The following is a 27,716-nucleotide window of genomic DNA, read 5'->3' as shown; positions in this document are numbered from 1 at the left end:
CAAAAGAAAACTTCACTTACCCCCCCCCCCCCCCAAAAAGCCCCTCAAAGAAAATGTTTTAAAAAGAATAAAACAAAACAGAACCAATTAACAAACAAAAAGTCTACAGAGGGTATCGACCTATCGCACTTTCAGCAACATCCCATCCTCATGCCAAAAAATGGAGCAAATAAAGTTTGTTTTGCTTAACGACACATTGATTTATTTATCATCGGCTATTGGATGTATTTTTCAATTAGTAGCAAGGGATCTTTTATATGCACAATCCCACAGACAGGATAACACATACCACGGCCTTTGATATATCAGTCGTGGTGCACTAGCTGGAACGAAATTTTTTTTGGCATGACGGGGATCGATCCCAAATCGACTGCGCATCAAGCGAGAGGGTTACCACTGGGTAACGACCCGCACCCGGAAAATGGAGCAGGGCAGTTATTACGGTACCTGCGAGAACCTATTAATCAAGAAATTTCCGTGAGGCACGTAGTAGTTTAATGGTAGAGCGCTCGTCTAACATGAACCCAAAGCGTTTTATCCCGTTCCAACCAGTGCTCCACGACAGGTATAACAAATGACATGGTATGTGCTTTCCTTTCTGTTTGAAAACGGATATGAAACTTTTTTTTACATAACCGTATGTATCTTTGCCGCAGCTTAAACAATGCTTAGGTGTTGTTAAACATACACTATCGCTTTCCTTTTATTTCACTTCACGTTCGTACTTACGAGTATATCCATTGTTTTCACGGGTATGTGAGAGAGATATCAATACACACAATTCACACACAAACACAACCATACATGCACTCTTCAACACCTAGCTATAGCAGTCTTAAATCGGACTACCTAGGGTCGGGATTTAGCTCAGTCGGTTGAGTGCTCGCTTCAGGTACTTGCGTCGCAGGATCAAACCACATCGGTGGATCCATTCAACTGACTGGGGGTTTTTCTCGTTTTAACCAATGGATCACAACTAGTCAAAGGCAGGGCATATAATAGATCCTTTGCTGCATTAGGAAAACTGTAGCGGGTTTTCTCTGATGACTACGAGTCAGAATTACCAAATGTTTGACATCAATAGCCAATAATTAATCAATGTGCTCCAGTGGTGTCGTTAAACAAAACAAACAAACTTTCTAGCTATAGCAGTCTTAAATCTGAATACCTAACTGGATTTAAATTTGTCGGTAGAACGCTCTTCTGGGGTGCTTGGGTCCTAGGATCAAAACTCCGTGGCGCACTTGTATGTGAAATGACGTGGTATGTGCTGTCCAGTCTTGCTGCTAATGGAAAAATGTAGCGGGTTTCCTCTGAAGATTAACTGTCAGAATTACCAAATGTTTGTCATCCATTACCCGATGATTAATTAATGAATGCACTGTAGTGATGACGTTAACAACTTTAACTTTCCTTTTATTTTAATATAGTTTTAGGCTTGTAATATATTCAAGTAGGATTCAAGAGAACACACTTTAATTATCTGAGTTGTATGTTCAAGGCAGAGGTAAAGTATTAGTTCGGTGCCCTCGCCCAAACTAACTCAATCACTTACTCACTCACACATTCGACTCATTCATCTTCATTCACAAATAATAAAAAGAAGTAAATTGTTGAAAAAGTGAGTGATACAGTTTGTAATTACATACAACTCAATAAACAATTTTATAAATACAACAGAGCTTTAATATTCCTGAAACTGTCTACAAATAAGGCAGCATATATATATATATATATATATATATATATATATATATATATATATATATATATATATATATATATATATATTAGATAGGCATAGACATCATACCTTACAGTCATACCAACATGCATTTATTTAATAGTTTATTTTATATGCATTTATTTAAAGATAACAATATAATCTTCTTACATCTTAACTCTTTTTTATATAATGTAGCCACTCGAAAATGACCCAAATGTAAATAAAATTGAGCTTAGGTAATTTTTATTATATCAGTTCAATAGATATAAACAAAAAAGAAACAATTATTTCAAATAAGGTTGTCGTCAGTTTAGGTTAGCATGAAGCCACGAGTTACTGGCGGAATACACAACATCAAGTATTAGACATATTTACAGAAATAATGATGGTAACCAAATTACATAAACATAACTTCATATATTTTGACGCTAAATAAATAGTATACATGTATGTTAGACATTTAAAGTATCAAACACCTTTAGACAATAAAATATTAGAGAGAGAGAGAGAGAGAGAGAGAGAGAGAGAGAGAGAGAGAGAGAGAGAGAGAGAGAGAGAGAGAGAGAGAGAGAGAGAGAGAGCACAATGGTTGGCTAAAATAACTGAGGCATGTTTTACTAAACTGACCAAGTCCACGAAAAAGAAGGCCTGTTTTGTTTTCAACTGACAACATTTTGTTCATTTTCAATTGTAATTTACTTTCGTGCTCATATCCAATTAAGATTCAAGCACGATATCCTGGGCACACAAACCAACTATTTGGGCTGTCTGTCTAGGATAGGGAGTTAGTGATTGGTGAGTAAGAAGTGGGTGTAGTGGCATTACACCTACCATCTAAGTCTTGATGGGAGCTGGTACCGGGATGCGGACCTAGTACCAGCCTTAAGTCTTGAAACTTTATTTCGGTACACCCAGGCCGTCAAACGACAGCACATGAGGAATTACTGTGCAGCGGGTATTTACAGTGGCATCACGACAACAGGAGTTCTTCATTGACTATATACAAACATAATTCAAAATAGCTATATACACATTTCAAAATGGAGACACATGGTGACAAGATAATCAAATAAAGCAGAAAGATGTTTACAAGTCAATATTTTTAAAACTATCAAATGATATTGGAGATGTCTGTCTATGGTTTACTGAATTTACTTGTAATTTCAGAAATGAATTTTGACATTTTACAGAGGGTGCACATGCTATTACAATTAAACAGTTCTTTGAATTTAAGTGTGCTAGGGGTTTTTTCATAATATGGCTTAAGGAATAAACCACTGAGGCCGTAAGTAATTAGTGGTATCTTGCTATAAGTACATGCCATCACATCCGGGAAAGACAAAGAGTGATTTGTAGATTAAAGCACATTAGACCAATTTGCAGGGGCGGCTTGCAGCTCAGCGGTAGGGTGGTTTGCCAACGTTCGATCGACTAAATGACTCATGTTAAACCATTATTTTACAACAGTTACCTTACAAGCAGTAATACGAATAGCGTTTATTGAGTAATGCGTTTCGTCTCTATCAGTCTGAACTAGGTGTCACAAGTGTCTGCATCTAACACACAATAGCAGCTGATTGAATAATATCATGCTACGGTGTATTTACCCAGAAATCCCTTTCTTTGAAATTTAATGTCCTTTACTTTTGAATATTAGAATTTCTTTCAGTAACAATCCGGTGGATATGGCTGAAGGTTGACAAAACGTCTGGAAGGACAATAAAACACACTACGATAAATACGAACAAAAGTCCTACGGCCCCTACAGCTTGCGCTGACGGCCTGTCGTCGTGCACGCTGATGTACTTCCGAATCGTCTTCCCCAGAGTAGTCGTGTCCACAGTAAGGTTCACTCTAATCTGTTCTGTGTACTGTGACACAGAATCCTGGGTTTGTGTAGACTGTCCGCGGCACGAGCATGAACACACCGATATTACATTCTTCTCAGAAACAGCTGAAATTGTACTTGGCGAAATAGATATTATCTGGTTCTGAGAATCAGTAGAAACTGTATTTGGTGAACTAGATAGGATTTGATTCTCAGAAACAGCAAAAATTGTACTTGTTGAAACAGATACTATCTGGTTTTGAGAATCAGCAGAAAATGTATTTAACGAACTAGATAGGATTTGATTCTCAGAAACCGCTGAAATTGTACTTGGCGAAATTGATAGAATCTGGTTCAGTGAAACAGCATTAATTGTACTTGGCGAAACAGAGATCGTCTGATTCTGGGAAACAGATATTGCTTGAGAATCGGTGATATCGACGGAACTGTAGAAGCTTGTCGCCATGTTAGTATTCTCGGGCAGATTATTTGATGATACTTTCAAAATCGTCTGTTCAGATTTTGGAGATGGTGTGTTCAGTGTTTGAAATTCCGTAGAAAGAAGATCAGAGTCACCATAGCTGTATGTGCCAGACGATTCTAGTGTCTGTGTTATATCAGTTGTCGATTTTTGAGATGTTAAGGACACGCCCAGATCTATGTTGGTGCTCTCTTCCCTATAAAAGCTTTTAGTGCTGAATTCTTCTTTAAATGAGGAAGATTCGTCAGCCGTCAATGCTGAAAATAATACGTAAAAATACAATGTCTTTAATAAATATTACATACACACAGGCACACTCACAAAAACACACACATGTACAGGTACAAACCCTACTTAGTTAAGCGTTTCTGTTGTGTGTGTATGCGCGTGCATGTGTGCGCGTGTGTGTGTGTGTGTGTGTGTGTGTGTGTGTGTGTGTGTGTGTGTGAGATAGGTTTGTTTGTGATAACAATGATAACACATGTTATGATGTTATAATTAATAATTGAGTGAATGTTTATTGAAATATTCTAAATACTTTTCTGAAGAATTTCTTCTGAATGTGATAAGCCGGTTCACCATTGCGAGCTACCAGCGAGGCCCCAAAGAACATCATGCAATATAATGAACATTTAGGTAATATGCTTAATATACTCTGTTGAAAAAAAAAAACCGCATAGGCGATCTCGATGGCCATGGCAGCACATTAATGTTCTCTTTCTGTAGGAAATCCATTGTTACACGTGCCGTATGCGGCCTGGCATTGTCTTACTGAAAGAGTTCTCTCTGTCGATCCAAAATGGGAAGCATGTGACGGCGAAGAATTTCATCCCGGTACCGTACAGCTGTCAGTTTGCCTTGTACGAACACAAGTTCACTTCTGCCGGTGTATGAGGTGGCTCCCCACATCATGACACTCCCTCCACCGATCTGTCACCTTGGGCGACGCAGTTGTTGGCAAAACATTCAATGCGGCGTTTGTAAACACGTTGTCGTCCATCACGTCGCTGTAGAAGGAAACGTGACTCGTCGCTGAACCATACTCGCCGCCAGTTTCTCAAATTCCACCCCTGTACATTCGTGCACCAGCGAACACGTAAATGTCGATGTTGATCTAGCAATCTTGTGCTGCAGTTGTTATGCGAGGTTTTCCACTTCTGGGCGGGTCTTCAGCTGATTTAAACTGCTGGTACCTGTCCTAGAGAAGTGAAATTGTGCTCTGATGGACGTTCATGTGGCGTGCGACTGCCGACTGCGATTCACCTAACTGGAGGCGGCCTATTGCAATGTTTCGATTCGGCAGGCTTAGTCTTGGCATCTTGTAACTCGTCTACGTCGAAATGGAAATGAGACATCATTACGAGCATTGCAGCTTTAAATACCTCTCACAACCCCAATCTTTTCCCCGAGTTCCACGTGAATTCGCCAAAATCTGACCATTTCACGCCGATTTCCTGCATTTGTCGCACAACGTGCCACAATATGCGTTAAATTTGCTTTAGGGTCCATTTGGGCATGCTGTCCCATTCCAGGAACATTAACAAACATGGTCATTCAGCAACATTGTAAAAAAAAAACACTTTTCTTCTTTCCCTATCACCTATGCGGTTGTTGTATTTTGAGAGAGTATATTACAATTTTCACTGACGCACCTAAAACGAGTATGCGTGTGATGCGCACATACGTGTCTCTCTGTCACTGGACGTACATGTAGCCCAGTGATAAAGCGCTCGCATGATGCGCGGTCGGTTTGGGATCGATCCCCGTCGGTTGGCCCATTGGGCTATTTCTCGTTCCATCCTGTCCACCATGACAAGTATACTAAATGCCTGTTTGCGGGATTGTGCATATAAAAGATCCTTTGCTACTAATGAAAAACAAATGTAGCGGGTTTCTTCTCTAAGACTATATGTCTAAATTATCAAATGTATGACATCCAATAACCGATGATTAATAAATCAATGTGTTTTAGTGATGTCATTAAACAAAACAAACACACTTTAACTCGGTCATCATCATCATCATCATTTCTCTCTCTCTCTCTCTCTCTCTCTCTCTCTCTCTCTCCCCCCCTCCTCTCTCCCCCTCTCTCTCGCGCTCTCTCTCTCTCTCTCTCTCTCTCTCTCTCTCTCTCTCTCTCTCTCTCTCTCTCTCTCTCTCTCTCTCTCTCTCTCTCTCTCTCATATACACACATACTCTTCTTTTTTCTCCTTCTCTCTCTCAACACGTGGTGCTTGCCTGCATATCCATACCTGTTTCACAGAGGATGCCCGTGAAGGTGTCGCTGCACACACAGTTGTAAGAGTAGATGCCGTCTTGACACGTTCCGTTGTTCAAACATGGGCCGCTTAGACATTCATCAATATCTAGAACAAGTATAAACATAGTGTCAGTCAGAACCAATATCTAGAACAAGTATAAACACCATGTCAGTGAGGAGCAATATCTAGAACAAATATAAACACAATGTCAGTGACGAGCAATATATAAAACAAGTATAAACACAATGCAAGTGAGGAGCAATACCTAGAAGAAGTATAAACACAACGTCAGTGACGAGCAATATCTAGAATAAGTATAAACACCATGTCAGTGAGAAGCAATATATAGAACACGTATAAACACAGTGTCAGTCAGAAGCAATATTAAGAACAAGTATAAACACCATGTCAGTGAGGAGCAATATCTAGAACAAATATAACCACAATGTCAGTGACGAGCAATATCTAGAACAAGTATAAACACCATGTCAGTGAGGAGCAATATCTAGAACAAGTATAAACACCATATCAATGAGGAGCAATATCTAGAACAAGTATAAAGACAATGTCAGTGAGGAGCAATATCTAGAACAAGTATCATGTAAGTGAGGAGCAATATCTAGAGCAAGTATAAACACCATGTTTGTGAGGAGCAATGTCTAGAACAAGTATAAACACAATGTCAGTGACAAGCAATATCTAGAACAAGTACAAACACAATGTCAGTGACCAGCTATATATAGAACAAGTATAAACACCATGTCAGTGAGGAGCAATATCTAGAACAAGTATAAACACAGTGTCAGTGACGAGCAATATCTAGAACAAGTATAAACACCATGTCAGTGAGGAGCAATATCTACAACAATTATAAACACCATGTCAGTGAGGAGCTCTATATAGAACAAGTATAAACACAATATGTCAGGAGCAATATCTAGAACAAGTATCTTGTCAGTGAGGAGTAATATCTAGAACAAGTATAAACACCATGTCAGTGAGGAGCAATATCTAGAACAAGTATAAACACCATGACAGTGACGAGCAATATCTAGAACAAGTATAAACACCATGTCAGTGACGAGCAATATCTTGAACAAATATAAACACAATGTCAGTGACGAGCAATATCTAGAACAAGTATAACACAATGTCAGTGACGAGCAATATCTAGAACAAGTACAAACACAATGTCAGTGACCAGCTATATATAGAACAAGTATAAACACCATGTCAGTGAGGAGCAATATCTAGAACAAGTATAAACACAGTGTCAGTGACGAGCAATATCTAGAACAAGTATAAACACCATGTCAGTGAGGAGCAATATCTAGAACAATTATAAACACCATGTCAGTGAGGAGCTCTATATAGAACAAGTATAAACACAATATGTCAGGAGCAATATCTAGAACAAGTATCTTCTCAGTGAGGAGTAATATCTAGAACAAGTATAAATACCATGTCAATGAGGAGCAATATCTAGAACAAGTATAAACACCATGTCAGTGACGAGCAATATCTATAACAAGTATAAACACCATGTCAGTGACGAGCAATATCTAGAACAAATATAAACACAATGTTAGTGACGAGCAATATCTAGAACAAGTATAACACAATGTCAGTGACGAGCAATATCTAGAACAAGTATAAACACCATATCAGTGAGGAGCAATATCTAGAACAAGTATAAGCACAATGTCAGTTAAGAGCTATATATATAGAACAAGTATAAACACAATATGTCAGGAGTAATATCTAGAACAAGTATCTTGTCAGTGAGGAGCAATATCTAGAACAAGTATAACACAATGTCAGTGACGAGCAATATTTAGAACAAGTATAACACAATTTCAGTGACGAGCAATATCTAGAATAAGTATAAACACCATATCAGTGAGGAGCAATATCTAGAACAAGTATCTTGTCAGTGAGGAGCAATATCTAGAACAAGTATAAACACCATGTCAGTGAGGAGCAATATCTAGAACAAGTATAACACAATGTCAGTGACGAGCAATATCTAGAATAAGTATAAACACCATATCAGTGAGGAGCAATATCTAGAACAAGTATCTTGTCAGTGAGGAGCAATATCTAGAACAAGTATCTTGTCAGTGAGGAGCAATATCTAGAACAAGTACAAACACAATGTCAGTAAGGAGCTATATATAGAACAATTATAAACACCATGTCAGTGAGGAGCAATATCTAGAACAAGTATAAACACAATGTCAGCGACGAGCAATATCTAGAACAAGTGTAAACAGAATGTCAGTGACGAGCAATATCTAGAACAAGTATAAACACTATATCGGTGACGAGCAATATCTAGAACAAGTACAAACACAATGTCAATGAGGAGCTATATATAGAACAAGTATAAACACCATGTCAGTGAGGAGCTATATATAGAACAAGTACAAACACAATCTGTCAGGAGCAATATCTAGAACAAGTATCTTGTCAGTGAGGAGCAATATCTAGAACAAGTATAAACACCATATCAGTGACGAGCAATATCTAGAACAAGTACAAACACAATGTCAGTGAGGAGCTATATATAGAACAAGTATAAACACCATGTCAGTGAGGAGCAATATCTAGAACAAGTATAAACACAATGTCAGTGACGAGCAATATCTAGAACAAGTGTAAACACCATGTCAGTGACGAGCAATATCTAGAACAAGTGTAAACACCATGTCAGTGACGAGCAATATCTAGAACAAGTGTAAACACCATGTCAGTGACGAGCAATATCTAGAACAAGTATAAACACTATATCAGTGACGAGCAATATCTAGAACAAGTACAAACACAATGTCAATGAGGAGCTATATATAGAACAAGTATAAACACCATGTCATTGACGAGCAATATCTAGAACAAGTATAAATACCATGACAGTGAGGAGCAATATCTAGAACAAGTATAAACACAATGGCAGTGAGGAGCAATATCTAGAACAAATATAAACAGTGTCAGTGACGAGCAATATCTAGAACAAGTATAAACACAATGTCAGTGCGGAGCAATATCTTGAACAAGTATAAACACAATGTCAGTGAGGAGCTATATATAGAACAAGTACAAACACAATCTGTCAGGAGCAATATCTAGAACAAGTTCATGTCAGTGAGGAGTAATATCTAGAGCAAGTATACACATCATGTTAGTGAGGAGCAGTGTCTAGAACAAGTACAAACACAATGACAGTGAGGAGCTATATATAGAACAAGTATAAACACCATGTCATTGAGGAGCAATATCTAGAACAAGTATAAACACCATGTCAATGAGGAGCTATATATAGAACAAGTATAAACACAATCTCAGGAAAAATATCTAGAACACGTATCATGTCAGTGAGGAGCAATATCTAGAACAAGTATGAACACCATGTCAGTGACGTGCAATATCTAGAACAAGTATAAACAACATGTCAGTGAAGAGCAACATGTAGAACAAGTATAAACACAATGTCAGTGACGAGCAATATCTAGAACAATTATAAACACCATGTCAGTGACGAGCAATATCTAGAACAAGTACAAACACAATGTCAGTGAGCAGCTATATATAGAACAAGTATAAACGCCATGTCAGTGAGGAGCAATATCTAGAACAAGTATAAACACAATGTCAGTGACGAGCAATCTCTAGAACAAGTATAAACACAATGTCAGTGACGAGCAATATCTAGAACAAATATAAACACCATATCAGTGAGGAGCAATATCTAGAACAAGTATAAACACAATGTCAGTTAGGAGCTATATATAGAACAAGTATAAACACAATATGTCAGGAGCAATATCTAGAAGAAGTATCTTGTCAGTGAGGAGCGATATCTAGAACAAGTATAAACACCATGTCAGTGAAGAGCAATATCTAGAACAAGTATAAACACCATGTCAGTGATGAGCAATATCTATAACAAGTATAAACACCATATCAGTGACGAGCAATATCTAGAACAAGTACAAACACAATGTCAGTGAGGAGCTATATATAGAACAAGTATAAACACCATGTCAGTCAGGAGCAATATCTAGAACAAGTATAAACACCATGTCAGTGACGAGCAATATCTAGAACAAGTATAAACACAATGTCAGTGACGAGCAATATCTAGAACAAATATAAACACCATATCAGTGAGGAGCAATATCTAGAACCAGTATAAACACAATGTCAGTTAGGGGCTATATATAGAACAAGTATAAACACAATATGTCAGGAGCAATATCTAGAAGAAGTATCTTGTCAGTGAGGAGCAATATCTAGAACAAGTATAAACACCATGTCAGTGAGGAACAATATCTAGAACAAGTATAAACACCATGTCAGTGATGAGCAATATCTATAACAAGTATAAACACCATACCAGTGACGAGCAATATCTAGAACAAGTACAAACACAATGTCAGTGAGGAGCAATATCTAGAACAAGTATAAACACAATGTCAGTGACGAGCAATATCTAGAACAAGTGTAAACACCATGTCAGTGACGAGCAATATCTAGAACAAGTGTAAACACCATGTCAGTGACGAGCAATATCTAGAACAAGTATAAACACTATATCAGTGACGAGCAATATCTAGAACAAGTACAAACACAATGTCAATGAGGAGCTATATATAGAACAAGTATAAACACCATGTCATTGACGAGCAATATCTAGAACAAGTATAAATACCATGACAGTGAGGAGCAATATCTAGAACAAGTATAAACACAATGGCAGTGAGGAGCAATATCTAGAACAAATATAAACAGTGTCAGTGACGAGCAATATCTAGAACAAGTATAAACACAATGTCAGTGCGGAGCAATATCTTGAACAAGTATAAACACAATGTCAGTGAGGAGCTATATATAGAACAAGTACAAACACAATCTGTCAGGAGCAATATCTAGAACAAATTCATGTCAGTGAGGAGTAATATCTAGAGCAAGTATACACATCATGTTAGTGAGGAGCAGTGTCTAGAACAAGTACAAACACAATGTCAGTGAGGAGCTATATATAGAACAAGTATAAACACCATGTCAGTGAGGAGCAATATCTAGAACAAGCATAAACACCATGTCAATGAGGAGCTATATATAGAACAAGTATAAACACAATCTCAGGAAAAATATCTAGAACACGTATCATGTCAGTGAGGAGCAATATCTAGAACAAGTATGAACACCATGTCAGTGACGTGCAATATCTAGAACAAGTATAAACACCATGTCAGTGAAGAGCAACATGTAGAACAAGTATAAACACAATGTCAGTGACGAGCAATATCTAGAACAATTATAACACCATGTCAGTGACGAGCAATATCTAGAACAAGTACAAACACAATGTCAGTGAGCAGCTATATATAGAACAAGTATAAACGCCATGTCAGTGAGGAGCAATATCTAGAACAAGTATAAACACAATGTCAGTGACGAGCAATCTCTAGAACAAGTATAAACACAATGTCAGTGACGAGCAATATCTAGAACAAATATAAACACCATATCAGTGAGGAGCAATATCTAGAACAAGTATAAACACAATGTCAGTTAGGAGCTATATATAGAACAAGTATAAACACAATATGTCAGGAGCAATATCTAGAAGAAGTATCTTGTCAGTGAGGAGCGATATCTAGAACAAGTATAAACACCATGTCAGTGAGGAGCAATATCTAGAACAAGTATAAACACCATGTCAGTGATGAGCAATATCTAGAACAAGTATAAACACCATATCAGTGACGAGCAATATCTAGAACAAGTACAAACACAATGTCAGTGAGGAGCTATATATAGAACAAGTATAAACACCATGTCAGTCAGGAGCAATATCTAGAACAAGTATAAACACCATGTCAGTGACGAGCAATATCTAGAACAAGTATAAAGACAATGTCAGTGACGAGCAATATCTAGAACAAATATAAACACCATATCAGTGAGGAGCAATATCTAGAACCAGTATAAACACAATGTCAGTTAGGAGCTATATATAGAACAAGTATAAACACAATATGTCAGGAGCAATATCTAGAAGAAGTATCTTGTCAGTGAGGAGCAATATCTAGAACAAGTATAAACACCATGTCAGTGAGGAACAATATCTAGAACAAGTATAAACACCATGTCAGTGATGAGCAATATCTATAACAAGTATAAACACCATACCAGTGACGAGCAATATCTAGAACAAGTACAAACACAATGTCAGTGAGGAGCAATATCTAGAACAAGTATAAACACAATGTCAGTGACGAGCAATATCTAGAACAAGTGTAAACACCATGTCAGTGACGAGCAATATCTAGAACAAGTGTAAACACCATGTCAGTGACGAGCAATATCTAGAACAAGTATAAACACTATATCAGTGACGAGCAATATCTAGAACAAGTACAAACACAATGTCAATGAGGAGCTATATATAGAACAAGTATAAACACCATGTCATTGACGAGCAATATCTAGAACAAGTATAAATACCATGACAGTGAGGAGCAATATCTAGAACAAGTATAAACACAATGGCAGTGAGGAGCAATATCTAGAACAAATATAAACAGTGTCAGTGACGAGCAATATCTAGAACAAGTATAAACACAATGTCAGTGCGGAGCAATATCTTGAACAAGTATAAACACAATGTCAGTGAGGAGCTATATATAGAACAAGTACAAACACAATCTGTCAGGAGCAATATCTAGAACAAATTCATGTCAGTGAGGAGTAATATCTAGAGCAAGTATACACATCATGTTAGTGAGGAGCAGTGTCTAGAACAAGTACAAACACAATGTCAGTGAGGAGCTATATATAGAACAAGTATAAACACCATGTCAGTGAGGAGCAATATCTAGAACAAGCATAAACACCATGTCAATGAGGAGCTATATATAGAACAAGTATAAACACAATCTCAGGAAAAATATCTAGAACACGTATCATGTCAGTGAGGAGCAATATCTAGAACAAGTATGAACACCATGTCAGTGACGTGCAATATCTAGAACAAGTATAAACAACATGTCAGTGAAGAGCAACATGTAGAACAAGTATAAACACAATGTCAGTGACGAGCAATATCTAGAACAATTATAAACACCATGTCAGTGACGAGCAATATCTAGAACAAGTACAAACACAATGTCAGTGAGCAGCTATATATAGAACAAGTATAAACGCCATGTCAGTGAGGAGCAATATCTAGAACAAGTATAAACACAATGTCAGTGACGAGCAATCTCTAGAACAAGTATAAACACAATGTCAGTGACGAGCAATATCTAGAACAAATATAAACACCATATCAGTGAGGAGCAATATCTAGAACAAGTATAAACACAATGTCAGTTAGGAGCTATATATAGAACAAGTATAAACACAATATGTCAGGAGCAATATCTAGAAGAAGTATCTTGTCAGTGAGGAGCGATATCTAGAACAAGTATAAACACCATGTCAGTGAGGAGCAATATCTAGAACAAGTATAAACACCATGTCAGTGATGAGCAATATCTAGAACAAGTATAAACACCATATCAGTGACGAGCAATATCTAGAACAAGTACAAACACAATGTCAGTGAGGAGCTATATATAGAACAAGTATAAACACCATGTCAGTCAGGAGCAATATCTAGAACAAGTATAAACACCATGTCAGTGACGAGCAATATCTAGAACAAGTATAAAGACAATGTCAGTGACGAGCAATATCTAGAACAAATATAAACACCATATCAGTGAGGAGCAATATCTAGAACCAGTATAAACACAATGTCAGTTAGGAGCTATATATAGAACAAGTATAAACACAATATGTCAGGAGCAATATCTAGAAGAAGTATCTTGTCAGTGAGGAGCAATATCTAGAACAAGTATAAACACCATGTCAGTGAGGAACAATATCTAGAACAAGTATAAACACCATGTCAGTGATGAGCAATATCTATAACAAGTATAAACACCATACCAGTGACGAGCAATATCTAGAACAAGTACAAACACAATGTCAGTGAGGAGCTATATATAGAACAAGTATAAACACCATGTCAGTCAGGAGCAATATCTAGAACAAGTATAAACACAATGTCAGTGACGAGCAATATCTAGAACAAGTATAAACACCATGTCAGTGACGAGCAATATCTAGAACAAGTACAAACACAATGTCAGTGAGGAGCTATATATAGAACAAGTATAAACACCATGTCAGTCAGGAGCAATATCTAGAACAAGTATAAACACAATGTCAGTGACGAGCAATATCTAGAACAAGTATAAACACCATGTCAGTGACGAGCAATATCTAGAACAAGTATAAACACCATGTCAGTGAGGAGTAATATCTAGAACAAGTATAAACACAATGTCAGTGACGAGCATTATCTAGAACAAGTATAAACACTATGTCAGTGACGAGCAATATCTAGAACAAGTATAAATACCATGTCAGTGACGAGCAATATCTAGAACAAGTATAAACACAGTGTCAGTCAGGAGCAATATCTAGAACAAGTATAAACATCATGTCAGTCAGGAACAATATCTAGAACACGTATAAACACCATGTCATGTTAGTCAGGAGCAAACCGCAAAAACAGACCTTTCCAAAAATCCCAAATTTATCGTTAACCACAAACCTCGCCTTTTAAAGAAAGCTACCACTCTCGGTCCCCCATCTCTCCCTGAGTCTAGTTCAAAGATAGTGTTGTTTAGCGCCTTTTAGCATGTGAATTCATGTGGTATCAATCTGGTAATATCTCCAATAATGCAAGTTAGGGCAGCCAATAATCGTTCCCCTCATTTTGTTTTCACGTCGAGGTCTGTTAAAGGGACTATTCTAAATGTGCATCGATTGTAACTTTGTTTTGCAACTAAAATATCCATTTTGATGACTAAAATTATATATTGAAGATATTTTCTTATTTAGAATATCAGTGTCTGTATAAACAAGGTGTTTGTTGTCATCCTACTTTTTGTAGCAGCCCAAACCAGATTTCACGTTCCAGTAATTTCGTGCTTAGCAAAACAAATATATATCATGAAGAAAATAAACATCGACTGCTATAAACATTAGCACAGGACCGCAAACACATTATAGTCCGTCCCACAGGAACGCCTTTTTTCATACTATGGAATTTACTACAAGTTATTTATTTATGAGCCGATTAATAGGTTTGTTTTAGGGGGGGGGGGGGGGGGTTGTTGTTATTTCTAAAACACGTTTATCTTTCTATTTACGTCAAACCAAACTGAAATTATTTACAAAATAGATGTTTATAGAATGATGGGACGGACTATTTGTCAAAAAGGCTCTGTGATTTGGAAACATCTTAAAGGGACAATCCTGAGTTTACTGCACTTTTTAAGATGTTATCGACTAACGGAGACTTTTTAACGATTGTAATTACATATCAAATATATTTTCCTGCATAAAATATTAGTAGCTGTATATTAAACGTGTTTCTGATCGTTCTAACATTTGTACTAGGTTAAATTTCATTTTATTTCCTTTTTTTTCGTACGTACGAAATTATTTTAAGACAAAACCCAGTTTGGGCTTCTTACAAATATTAAGACGACCAGAAACACAGTGAATATGCAGACACTGGCATTCTAAACAAGAGAATATATTTAATATGTAAGTTTAATCGTAGAAATGTTTTATTTGTCAGAAATATCTTACAATGCAGAAAACTCAGGAATGTTCCTTTAAGATGGCAGGAAACTCAGGACTGTCCCTTTAAGACTTTATACACACGTAAACCTGCCTTTAAAACATAACGTGCATCGCTGCGCTTTATACTCGAACGTACGATATACTTAGAGATTCAATAACTAAAGTATAGTACGCCACACCTTTACTACATGTGTGTTAAATATGCATTAGTACACGGCGTGCACACAAGGGTTGTGTTATGGAATAACAATGGCAATTATTGTTGTTTGTTTACCTGCTTTTGTGCTGTTAGATGCTGTTCTGGATGTTTTTTAGTACGTACTCACAAGATGTTAAGTAGTTTTCATTTTTCTTCTGGAGTTCGATAATATTTGTTATTTTAATGATATTAATGCAGTTGTTATCGCCATATTCGTATTCGAGTATACACTTGGTGTTTGTGAAAACAAGAAGAAGTGGTTAAGTGTTAATAGCATTTTTGAGAAAGGAAATAAAAATATGAAAAACAAAAGAAATAGAAAATAGAAGCGAATACTATGTAATAATGACATGATGTAGTAAACAAAATGGAGAGAGAGAGAGAGAGAGAGAGAGAGAGAGAGAGAGAGAGAGAGAGAGAGAGAGAGAGAGAGAGAGAGAGAGAAGAGAAGAGAAGAGAGAGAAAGGAAGAAAAGAGAGACAGACAGACACACAGAGAGAGAGGGAAACAGGAGGGACTAAACAGAGAGGGGGTAAACAGAGAGGTGGCAAGGTGGATAAACAGAGAGAGGGAGGAGGTGATAAAGAGATACAGAGGCAGTATAGGCGTACGGGCTCCCATTATTGTAGGGGGTAAGCTGGCTTTTGTCCGAATTAAACAAAAATGCCCGAACTGGATAACAACATTTATTCATATTTGCATTACTACTAAACAGCTATATAGGGTTGGAAACGAATCACTACACATTTTTACATGGATTACAACTAATATTGATGGTAAAATGATGGAAATACATGGTAAAAAGGTCTCAGATTAGCAGATTTTTGCCTGAATATTTGTATAAAACATTTGAGGGTTTTTTCCAGCTTTAGGAAGCATGTCTCGTACACTTATCAGGGGAAGGAGAGGATAAAGAGAGTGGGGAGGACTAATAAAGAGAGGGGGAAGGAAGGGATAAAGAGAAGGAGAAAGGGGCAGGAGGTGATAAAGAGAGAGGGGAGAAGGAGATAAAGAGAGAGGTGGGGGGGAGATGATAAAGAGAGAGGGAAGGAGGGGATAAAGAGAGCGGGGGAGGAGGAATAACGGGAGACGACATGAGGGGATAAAGAGAGAGGGACAGGAAAGGATAAAAAGAGAGGATGAGGGGGATAAAGAGAGAGGACATGAGGGGATAAAGAGAGAGGGACAGGAAAGGATAAAAAGAGAGGATGAGGGGGATAAAGAGAGAGGACATGAGGGGATAAAGAGAGAGGGGCAGGAGGGGATAAAGAGATAGGAGCAGGAGGGGATAAAGAGAGTGTGGGCAGGAGGGGAGAGTGTGAGGAGGAGGTATAAAGAGAGAGGGGGCGGGATGAGATAAAGAGATAGGGGTAGGAGGGATAAAGAGAGAATGGGCAGGAGTGTTAAGAGAGAGGGGACAGGAAGGGATAAAGAGAGAGTGGGCAGGAGGGGATAAAGGGAGAGTGTGAGGAGGTATAAAGAGAGAGGGGGCGGAATGAGATAAAGAGACAGGGGTAGGAGGGGATAAAGAGAGAATGGGCAGGAGGAATAAAGAGAGAGGGGACAGGAAGGGATAAAGAGAGAGTGGGCAGGAGGGGATAAAGGGAGAGTGTGAGGAGGTATAAAGAGAGAGAGGGGGCGGAATGAGATAAAGAGACAGGGGTAGGAGGGGATAAAGAGAGAGTGGGCAGGAGGGATAAAGAGACAGGGGACAGGAAGGGATAAAACGATAGGGGCAGCAGGGTATAAAGAGAGAGAGGGTAGGAGGTGATAAAGAGAGGGGAGGAGGGATTAAAGAGTAGGAGGGATAAAGAGAGAGGGGATAAACAGAAAGGGGTAGGAGGGGATAAAGAAGAGGGGGGGGGTAAAGATAAAGAGGCAGGATGTGATAAAGAGAGAAGGGGTATATTATGTTGTATATAGCACGTCTAGCGTATACTGCTGTCTTTAAAATGATTCTATATAATAATTATACATACATGTATTGATGTATTATTGCTCTTATTGTATACTATAATAAATTATTATATACCATAATTTGTTCATAATACACTAGAGCTGCAAATATATATATATATATATATATATAATAGTATATATATATATATATATATATATATATATATATATATATATTCTGTGTGTGTGTGTATGTGTGTATGTGTTGTATGGTGTGTGTGTGTGTATGTGTGTGTGTGTGTGTATGTGTTGTATGTGTGTGTGTGTGTATGTGTTGTATGTGTGTGTGTATGTGTTGTGTGTGTGTGTATGTGTGTGTGTATATATATGTGTTGTATGTGTGTGTGTGTATGTGTTGTATGTGTGTGTGTGTATGTGTGTGTGTGTGTGTGTGGTGTGTGTGTATGTGTGTGTAAACCACCTCAATATATCATCGTTTGGTGATACGAGAGTAAGTTCTGTTTTGTTCTGCTAGAGCATCAAACACTTGGGGATTCAATCAAGTATACTACTTGTACGCTACGCCTTTTCTAAATGCGCGTTTTTGTACATTAACATGCGACATAAAAATAGTGCATTCAAGAGTAGTGCTGTCCAATAACAATGGCCAATCTTGTTATTGTTTTATTTTCTTGTTTAAGGTTACATACTGTAGCGATAATATATAATTTTTTGTTATGTTTTAATAGTATCTTGGTGTTTGTTCGATCAAACATAAGTGGTTGATTGTTAATAGCATTTTTAAAAAAGGAAATGTAAATATGAAGACAAAAAATAAGTAGCGAATACTAGCGTATGCAGTGGTTGCTTGAATTGGTAAGAAAAAAATTAAGGCAGAGAGAGAGAGAGAGAGAGAGAGAGAGAGAGAGAGAGAGAGAGAGAGAGAGAGAGAGAGAGAGAGAGAGAGAGAGAGAGAGAGAGAGAGAGAGAGAGAGAGAGAGAGAGAGAGAGAGGGTGAGGAAACCCGTCCCTTCTAAAATGCAGCAAAGCATATTTTATGTGTACTTTCCCGTAGACAGAAAAGTACATACCACGGCCTTTGATGTACTAGACGTGTGGAAAACAGTTACAAATTAGGGTTGTGGTGGAGGGGGTGAGAAAACATCGCCAGCGCTCACCCTCCTAAACACGTTAGAAAGGTGTTGTAAAATGTCATTTTTATCTTAAACATAGTTGATAATTACTAATCAAAACAGATTTCAAATCACACATCTACATGTAATCGAAAACAATCCAGGTGTGTCTGTTTACACATTTCTCATGGCATTTATGAAGTGATTGTTCTATTAATATGGATGCGGCCCTCGCAAAAATAGTTCTGTGTTGAAAGTAATGTCAGAATCAGACCCCATTTACAATGTACTATGGATATGTAATAGAAAGTAATGTTACATACAAAAGGTTTTATTTATATAACAGATAGGACAGTACAAGGTTTCAAAGAAGTGAACTGACATACCCAACCGCTAATGTATTAGTATTGCCATATATTGTTTAAAACTACGTCCATATACGAAATGGGAATCTATAACGGAAGCTGCTATTTTGCCCGGATCTCCTTTTGAATAAAACCATATTCGTATCCAACCTTAAATACATATGGTCGTCAATATAAGATCGATTTGTTTATATTGCTTTCAGTCAGTATTAAGTTAATACTGTAAGTGTCCATAAAATACACATGAGTGTGTGTGTGATGAAGTGCGTGCATGCTTGCTTTTATTTAATTGGTATTTTTCCTACGTACGAAATTCTTGAGAGACCAAGTCCAGTTTAGGCTACTTACGAACACTGCAACGAATAGAAACACTATTTCTTACACTCACGTTGGTGTTTTGATAACACAGTTGTTTACACATGTACGTGTGTTGTTGTTTTTTTTTTTTTTTTGTTTTTTTTAAAGATTTATTGCCCCCAGAACATAGACAGTGAACAGGTTGGGGAGCCGTGGTCACTGCCTTACAAAGTACATATTTAAACAATAGTATCTAAACAAAATATGCTATTTAAATATGTTAATGCTTTCTGTGGTATTTATAAGACGGAAAGGGAGAGAAAGAGAGAGAGAGAGAGAGAGAGAGAGAGAGAGAGAGAGAGAGAGAGAGAGAGAGAGAGAGAGAGAGAGAGAGAGAGAGAGAGAGAGAGAGACGGCGCAACAGCAGTAGATAAGTATAAAGAAGTTGTGGGGATATTGAGAGAGTATTAGAGAATGACATTTTAATTAGTACTCTATTTCCAAGTGAACTTTCAAAGCATTATTTTTAATTAAAACATTCTTTCAAAGAGTGTTTTATAGGGTGTCCATTGCTTATGAAATGCTTCATAGTTGCAATTTTTGTAATAAATATATTTTTCTATTTCAAAATTATTTTGTAGAATATTTTTCGCGGCATTGACATGTAAATTTCTTTTTTGTATTTTCATACTGTAAATATAATATTTTATGTTGATAGTCAGCCAATTTACAAAATCACCTTTTTCGTTGTTGATCATGCCTAACATAACTATGTCTCTGCTTAGAGTGATATTAATTCCAGTTTCATTTCTTATCCATTCTTCTATTGCTTTCCACAGAGAATGTACTAAACTACATTCAAATAGAAGGTGTTGTATGGTTTCAGGTGATTTGTTGCAAAAACTACAGGCATTGGAATCAATATAATTAATCATATTTAGAAATTTGTTAGTTGTAAGAATTCGGTGTATGATTTTATACTGAAACCAAGATAATGTTGTGCTTTTGACAGATCTAAAGGGTAGAATGTAATATTTTTCCCAATCATATATACCATAGATATATCCTTCCTTAGAATATTTTATTTGTGATTTTGGAATGGTGGTTTGAGTGTTCAGTAAATCATATATATGTTTGCAACCTTTCTGATCTTTGAACAAAACCTTTAAGTTATATGGAAGAACAGGATTTTGTAATGCTATAAAAACGTCATCATTTAAATTATCTAGGTTGTAAATGAATGATTTTATAGCACTGACCAATGAAGCATATTCCAGAAAATTGGTAATTATGTCGTATTTCTCTATGAACTGTTCATATGTTAGAAAGTCTCCTTGTTCTTTCAACAAATCGTTAATAAAGATAATACCTTTTGAGATATATCGTTTTAGTATAAATGGCTTTTTATCTATACATATTTTACTGTTGAACCAAATATTGATCTGGAGAATATCATCTACGTTTACTGGAATTTGTTTTTCTTGTATCCTTAACCAACTAACCAATGTGTCTCTCCAAAATATATTTTTTATTGAACTTTTTTTTACAGTATAGAAAATGGTCGCCATATATAATTAAATCACGTGTTGATATATTTGTAGAAGCTTCGAACAAAATGGTCCATTTTGGGTTATTTAAAAATATCCGTCGGATCCACGAACTTTTCAAAGCGGTCATAAAATGATTTATGTTTATCATTTTGATGCCACCTTTTTTATAGTCTTGCGTTATTAACTTTCTTTTAAGTTGTTCACGGCCGCTATTCCAAATAAATTGGAAAAAATAATGTATTTATATGTTTTAGCAAACGTTCGCTTGGATTTGGTAATGTTTTCAGTAGGTATGTTAGTTTAGGAACTATTAACGTTTTCAGGACTGTAATTCTTCCTAAAACAGTAAGTTTTCTGATAGACCATAGCTTCATTAATTTTTGTATTTTGGAATTATAATTTAAATCAATAATTTCTTCTAGGTTAATGGAAAAGTTAATACCGAGAAGGTTAAACTGTGTACTGCCCCATTCTAGTTTCCATCGAGTGTGATGGTAAACTTCATTTGAAAATGTCTTGCTACCTATCCAAATAGCTTTTGATTTGGTATAGTTAATTTTTAGGCCAGATATTTGTGCATAATAATCTAGGATAGACAGAACACCCTGCAGGGACTCAGGAGAGCCGTCTAAAATAAAACTTGTGTCGTCTGCATACTGTGATATTAAATATTTTTCACCATCTATAGTGATACCTTTTATATTATTGGAGTTTTTTTTACTATGATAGCGAGGATTTCAGCACATAAAATAAATATATAAGGAGACAAAGGTACATGTACGTGTGTTAACAATTTCAAGACATACGACTGGCTGCTCCTAGGTGATGACCAGGTTACCAATGTCATACGTCCAATAAAAAACCAACACGATGGAAATCGATTACACTGTGACGTATAGGTAACCTGACAATCATATTCTAAACACGAATTCGTATTTTGTTTGTATATATAGTCGTTACTCATAGATTGAACATGATAAATTTTGATGTTCATGCAAGAATAAAACACAGTACCGCTTTACACACTGTATGAATGGCGTAGTGTATATTTATTTCATTAATATAAAATTTTATGAAATAACAATGGAACTCTTTCTTCGGCTTTTTCCGTCAGTAGCCGAATGATGGATTCTCACATTCTTTCATATACATGTATTAATGCAAACTACTTTAAGTTGTTTTATATAATACTTACTGACTGAACATAGACAACTAACGTAAATAGAAAGAAAGAAAGAAATGTTTTATTTAACGACGCACTCAACACATTTTATTTACGGTTATATGGCGTCAGACATATGGTTAAGGACCACACAGATTTTGAGAGGAAACCCGCTGTCGTCACTTCATGGGCTACTCTTTCCGATTAGCAGCAAGGGATCTTTTATTTGCGCTTCCCACAGGCAGGACAGCACAAACCAAGGCCTTTGTTGAACCAGTTATGGATCACTGGTCGGTGCAAGTGGTTTACACCTACCCATTGAGCCTTGCGGAGCACTCACTCAGGGTTTGGAGTCGGTATCTGGATTAAAAATCCCATGCCTCGACTGGGATCCGACCCAGTACCTACCAGCCTGTTGACCGATGGTCTAACCACGACGCCACCGAGGCCGGTTCTAACGTAAACAGCCATTTCATTAATTTGAAATAAAGAAAATAGCTCAGCTAATCTGTTATTTAGGCATTGTCGAAAGTAGTGAAAAACTGAGATTCGTGCAGTTATGAACGTGGTCCTTTGTTTTAGGTCACGTGATATTATTTCGACCAATCGAAACATTTAGAAACTCAGGACATTCTCTTTAAAATAAGTATTAAATGTAGAGTATGTGGTAACTGCGACACGATCTAGAGATTATGACAACAATTTGGCTGTCGCAATATACCTTGCTTTGATTTGATTGAAAACATATGTTGTTATCTATCTATCTATCTATCTGTCCGACTGAAATTTTCAATAAATAAGTAAATCAATCAATCAATAAAAATAATTATTTGTGAAAAACGATTGAATAAACTTAAACGACAGAAAACGAAAAGAAAAGAAATAGAAGTAATGGAATATTTAACAGTATTCATTATTATATTTTATCTTCTATGAGGTACATAATAACAATATAATATTATACGAAACTGTAAAAGTAAAAACAAATAAATTAATTAATGCTTCCGCATCAAGTTTTCTTAATCAAATCGTTGTGTATGTTTAATGTATTTGTGAACATGCTCATATATTTGTTTATTGGTATCATTATTAAACGTGTTTCGACCGTTTAAGTGCTTTCAACGTAATGTCTACAATTACATGAGGAATCCATAGTAAGACCACAACGATATAGATCTGCATTTAAAGGACTGTCTTAATCTAGAATATAACTCTTTCTTTTTTCCATTTCCGCATGAATTGAATACGGGTACTTTGTAAACATCCGGTGCTACTGCTTTTTTAAGATTTTTAAGAGATGAAATTCGTTCACAATTTCGTATTTACGCTTTTAGACTATTCCAAAGATCAATTGTTGAATGTATAAAGGACATTTTAACACATCTGTTCTAGCAAAAGGAATAGATATATATAATATTAGTTTTCAAATATACTACTACCCGAGTTTTACCATGGTTGAAAGTGACTAGCCATTGCTTTGACCACATGTGTAGTTTCTGTAAACTTCCATTAAGATTGCATATAGGTTGCTCTTACTGATTATAAACAAGTGCTCTTTAGACGAGATGGAGACAAATGGAACCAACCACCATTTTGCCAAATACCCTTTCGACTCTGCATTGTGCAGAGGTACGGTATTGATCACTGATTACGGTTTTGTCGTTCAGATTTATATGCATTTTCCCACTGACAAGATTCACACGTACACACCACTGCCTTTGATATGCCAGTCGTCGAAAACTGGTTTGAACGGGAAAACCCAAAATGCGTCTGTCCACTGTTGGAGATCGATCCTACAACTGATCGCAGCTCGCATGACTACTCTAGTAGCTCCAGTATAATCCAAGAATACATCCAAATAGTCCTCAGGCATGTCCACCACGGGGTCAGACCCTGACTTGGCCAGTGATTGATTTCAAGATCGAGCTTAATAATATGTGAAGGAAAATAATACCTTGTTTACCGTTATATTACACGCATATAATAATATTTTTCCGTTTGCTATTTAGAGAATACTACATGAGCAGCTGTTAGATAACAATTATCTTACAATGAGTTGTTTTAAACGTATCTAACGAGCGAAAGCGAGTTGGATACGTTTTTAAACAACAGGTTGTAAGATAAATGGTATCTAATGTAGTAATCTATTATTTCTATCGTGCTAAATGGTATTGTCACGGGGATTCTATAATTCCCGTAGCTGAATAAAACATGATTATCAAAATATCTCTCCTAACTGTATATCTATTAGATCTCTCTGTAACAGGCTGTTAAACCCTAGTATGGCTCGTCTCTAGGTATGATCAGAGATACGATCTTATATAAGTATATATTATTATAGCACGTTAGTTCTCTAGAAACACAACAAAAACACAATACACTTTGGAATCTGTATTAATCTACGCTGACAAATGTACAGCCGTAGTAGTAAATTAATAACAGCAATAATAACAACCCAGAACTGATCACTTAATTAGTTAATCTCTAGGTGTCTAGTTACACAATATGCGAATCACTTCACCGTTACACCACACCCACACGTGTTCAGTAACGTGTGATAATTGAGAAACGCTTCTTGGGGAACTTAATTAATAAAGGAATTACAGTTCTATTCCTAACGGGTTAATTTTTAATTAACCCTTAACTACTCTTTCAGTAATCTGTAACACAAAATTAATACTGGTACCTATCACAATAAAGACAATAACCTACAGTTTACCTAGGGTCTTCTAGGATGACTGGCTAAGCTTTATATTACCAAATACTCATATAATGTTAGAACAAAAAGTCTACGATTTACTTCGTCAGATGACCGAAGACACTGTCTAAAGAATATTGGTATAATACAGTATTAAAATATTTAAAGTCACATCAATCACATCAAGGTTATACACAGAGCAGAAATGATATTTACCAAAGTCCAAACGGACTAACGTTCCCAGGAAGCTTCCTAATTCGTTCTCCCCGATATCTCTAAAACACTAGCTATTTATTATAAATCAGGATTTTGCCTGGGGGTACAAGGCGGTACCTCACGTATCATCTCATATTCTACATCCACTAGAGTCGGTATATTCTCTCTGATCGTCAGTCTGGCTGACGCCAGTCGTCGCCATCACGGTTGTAAAAACCGCACTCGCAGAGGTATTACGTAACTACTCGCCACATGGCCTCCGCAGCTGGACTAAGTGCATATTGGAATGTCCGATCGTGCGAAGTATTACGTAACAAGTTGCCCACCTGGGCTACGGGCAATAAACTGCACACGGCCCTCTAACACAATTAAAATCGCCACAGGCGAAACAAATTTAAGAGAATGTACCGTGACAGGTATCTAATGTAGTAATCTATTATTACTATCGTGCTTTTCCATTGGGTAGTATGGCATTGATGACCTAGTCATCACCTAGGTGAAGCCAGTCGTATACATGTCTGTAAAATGTTATCGTACATATATGTGTTAACAAGTATGTGTTATGAAAAATAACGAATAATGCTCTCACCAACGGGGGTGTAAAAGAAATAAAACAACACAGTTCTAACTACATATCCAAATTTCGTGTTGTGTTGTTGTGTGCGTATTGTTTGTGTTTTTATTTGTCCATGTGTCTGTGTGTGTGTATTCTTGTTGTTGTTGTTGTTGTTGTTTTGGGGGGTTGGGGGGGGGGGTTGCGTTTCTGGGACTTTTTTTAACCTCGTTATATAAGCAACTACATATCTAAATTTCGTGTTGTGTTGTTGTGTGCGCGTATTGTTTGTGTTTTTATTTGTCCATGTGTCTGTGTGTGTGTGTGTGTATTGTTTTTTTGTGTGTTTTTTTTTTGGGGGGGGGTTGGGGGGGGGTTGCGTTTCTTTTTTTAACCTCGTTATATAAGCAACTACATATCTAAATTTCGTGTTGTGTTGTGTGTGCGTATTGTTTGTGTTTTTATTTGTCCATGTGTCCATGTGTCTGTGTGTGTGTGTGTGTGTGTGTGTGTGTGTTGTGTGTGTATTGTTGTTGTTGTTTTTTTGGGGGGTTGGGGGGTGGGTTGCGTTTCTGGGACTTTTTTTAACCTCGTTATATAAGCAATACATTCATAGGCATTAAGAGTGGGAGGGGGAGCAAGATAGGTTACTGCCTAACAACCCTTAAACTATGCATTGCCTATCCCCACCCCCAACCTCTAGTTGAAAGGAGAGTTAATACAAAGCTGCCCCTTCCCTGAGATTGGCATCTCTCGACGCCTAAGAAAATTGGCCCTTTCAGACTTACAACAATGCCATTGTTACAACACATACTGTAAAGTAGCCTGTAATAACACGACAAGTATGTCCCCGTTTATTGGAATCCGCTTGGATAATAAATTTTATTTATTGAACAACTTTTTTCTGTCTTTTGCCCATAGCCATGCCGGTAATCAAAAAATTGAATCTAAATGTTTTTCTTCTCTAACGATGTTTTACTGCCCAAAGCGAAGCACTGGGAGGTAGGTTTCAATACAGACATTGAATAAAAGATCACCTTTCAAATAATTACAATAAATACGGAATTCTTGTACACAGTTAATTTTATCGTACAACATGTGAAAATAACGGTATGTGAGTTTACATTCAATAAACTAATCAATATGAAGCCGTTTCATCGATTCCTTTAAATACGTTTATAATTACATTCCTTTAGGCCATCACATGTATACACTAATTTTGTATCAAAAACAATCAATAACGACATTTAATCGATTTTAATCAAACTGTAGGGGCGCGTGTGTAGGTGGGTGGGAATCGAACGCCCCCCACTCCTCTATAAATGTTTTGGCTGTAATTTGTAGTTCAAGGTATAACCTTTACATTTGAGCAAAACATCTTTTTGCAACTATGACGGAGCCCTTTAAGTCTGATTGTATGCACTAAATAAACAATGTGTCTTTTGTTGTTTAAATGCGCCAAAAACTGAATGTTCCGCATGGAAATAAAAAACGAAGCACAACCCAAAAATCATTAATAACGGAAATCAAAATTGTTAAAAATAAAGTTCGATTTAAAATCAACGGCAAAGTTCTCAATACAATTGATAGGCTTGTTCAAAGGCTATATGACTTTTTTATAGATAAATACACACTGGATT

General features: G+C 36.7%; 1 protein-coding gene across 1 annotated transcript in view; it reads right to left on the bottom strand.

Moving 5' to 3' along the window:
• Positions 1-1,807: 1,807 nt before the first annotated feature.
• LOC121374448 overlaps positions 1,808-27,716 on the bottom strand; it is a 39,269-nt gene continuing 13,360 nt past the window's right edge. The window contains exons 4-5 of the mRNA XM_041501550.1: positions 6,288-6,401; positions 1,808-4,292 (exon numbers count right to left, since the gene is read on the bottom strand). Coding sequence (XP_041357484.1) covers positions 3,367-4,292; positions 6,288-6,401 — 1,040 coding nt within the window. The 3' untranslated portion in view covers positions 1,808-3,366. The remainder of the gene's footprint in view (positions 4,293-6,287; positions 6,402-27,716) is intronic.

The sequence above is a fragment of the Gigantopelta aegis genome, chromosome 6 (genome assembly GCF_016097555.1).
Source record: "Gigantopelta aegis isolate Gae_Host chromosome 6, Gae_host_genome, whole genome shotgun sequence".
NCBI classification, from domain to species: Eukaryota; Metazoa; Mollusca; class Gastropoda; order Neomphalida; family Peltospiridae; genus Gigantopelta; species Gigantopelta aegis.
This window is presented reverse-complemented; position numbering and strand designations above follow the sequence as displayed.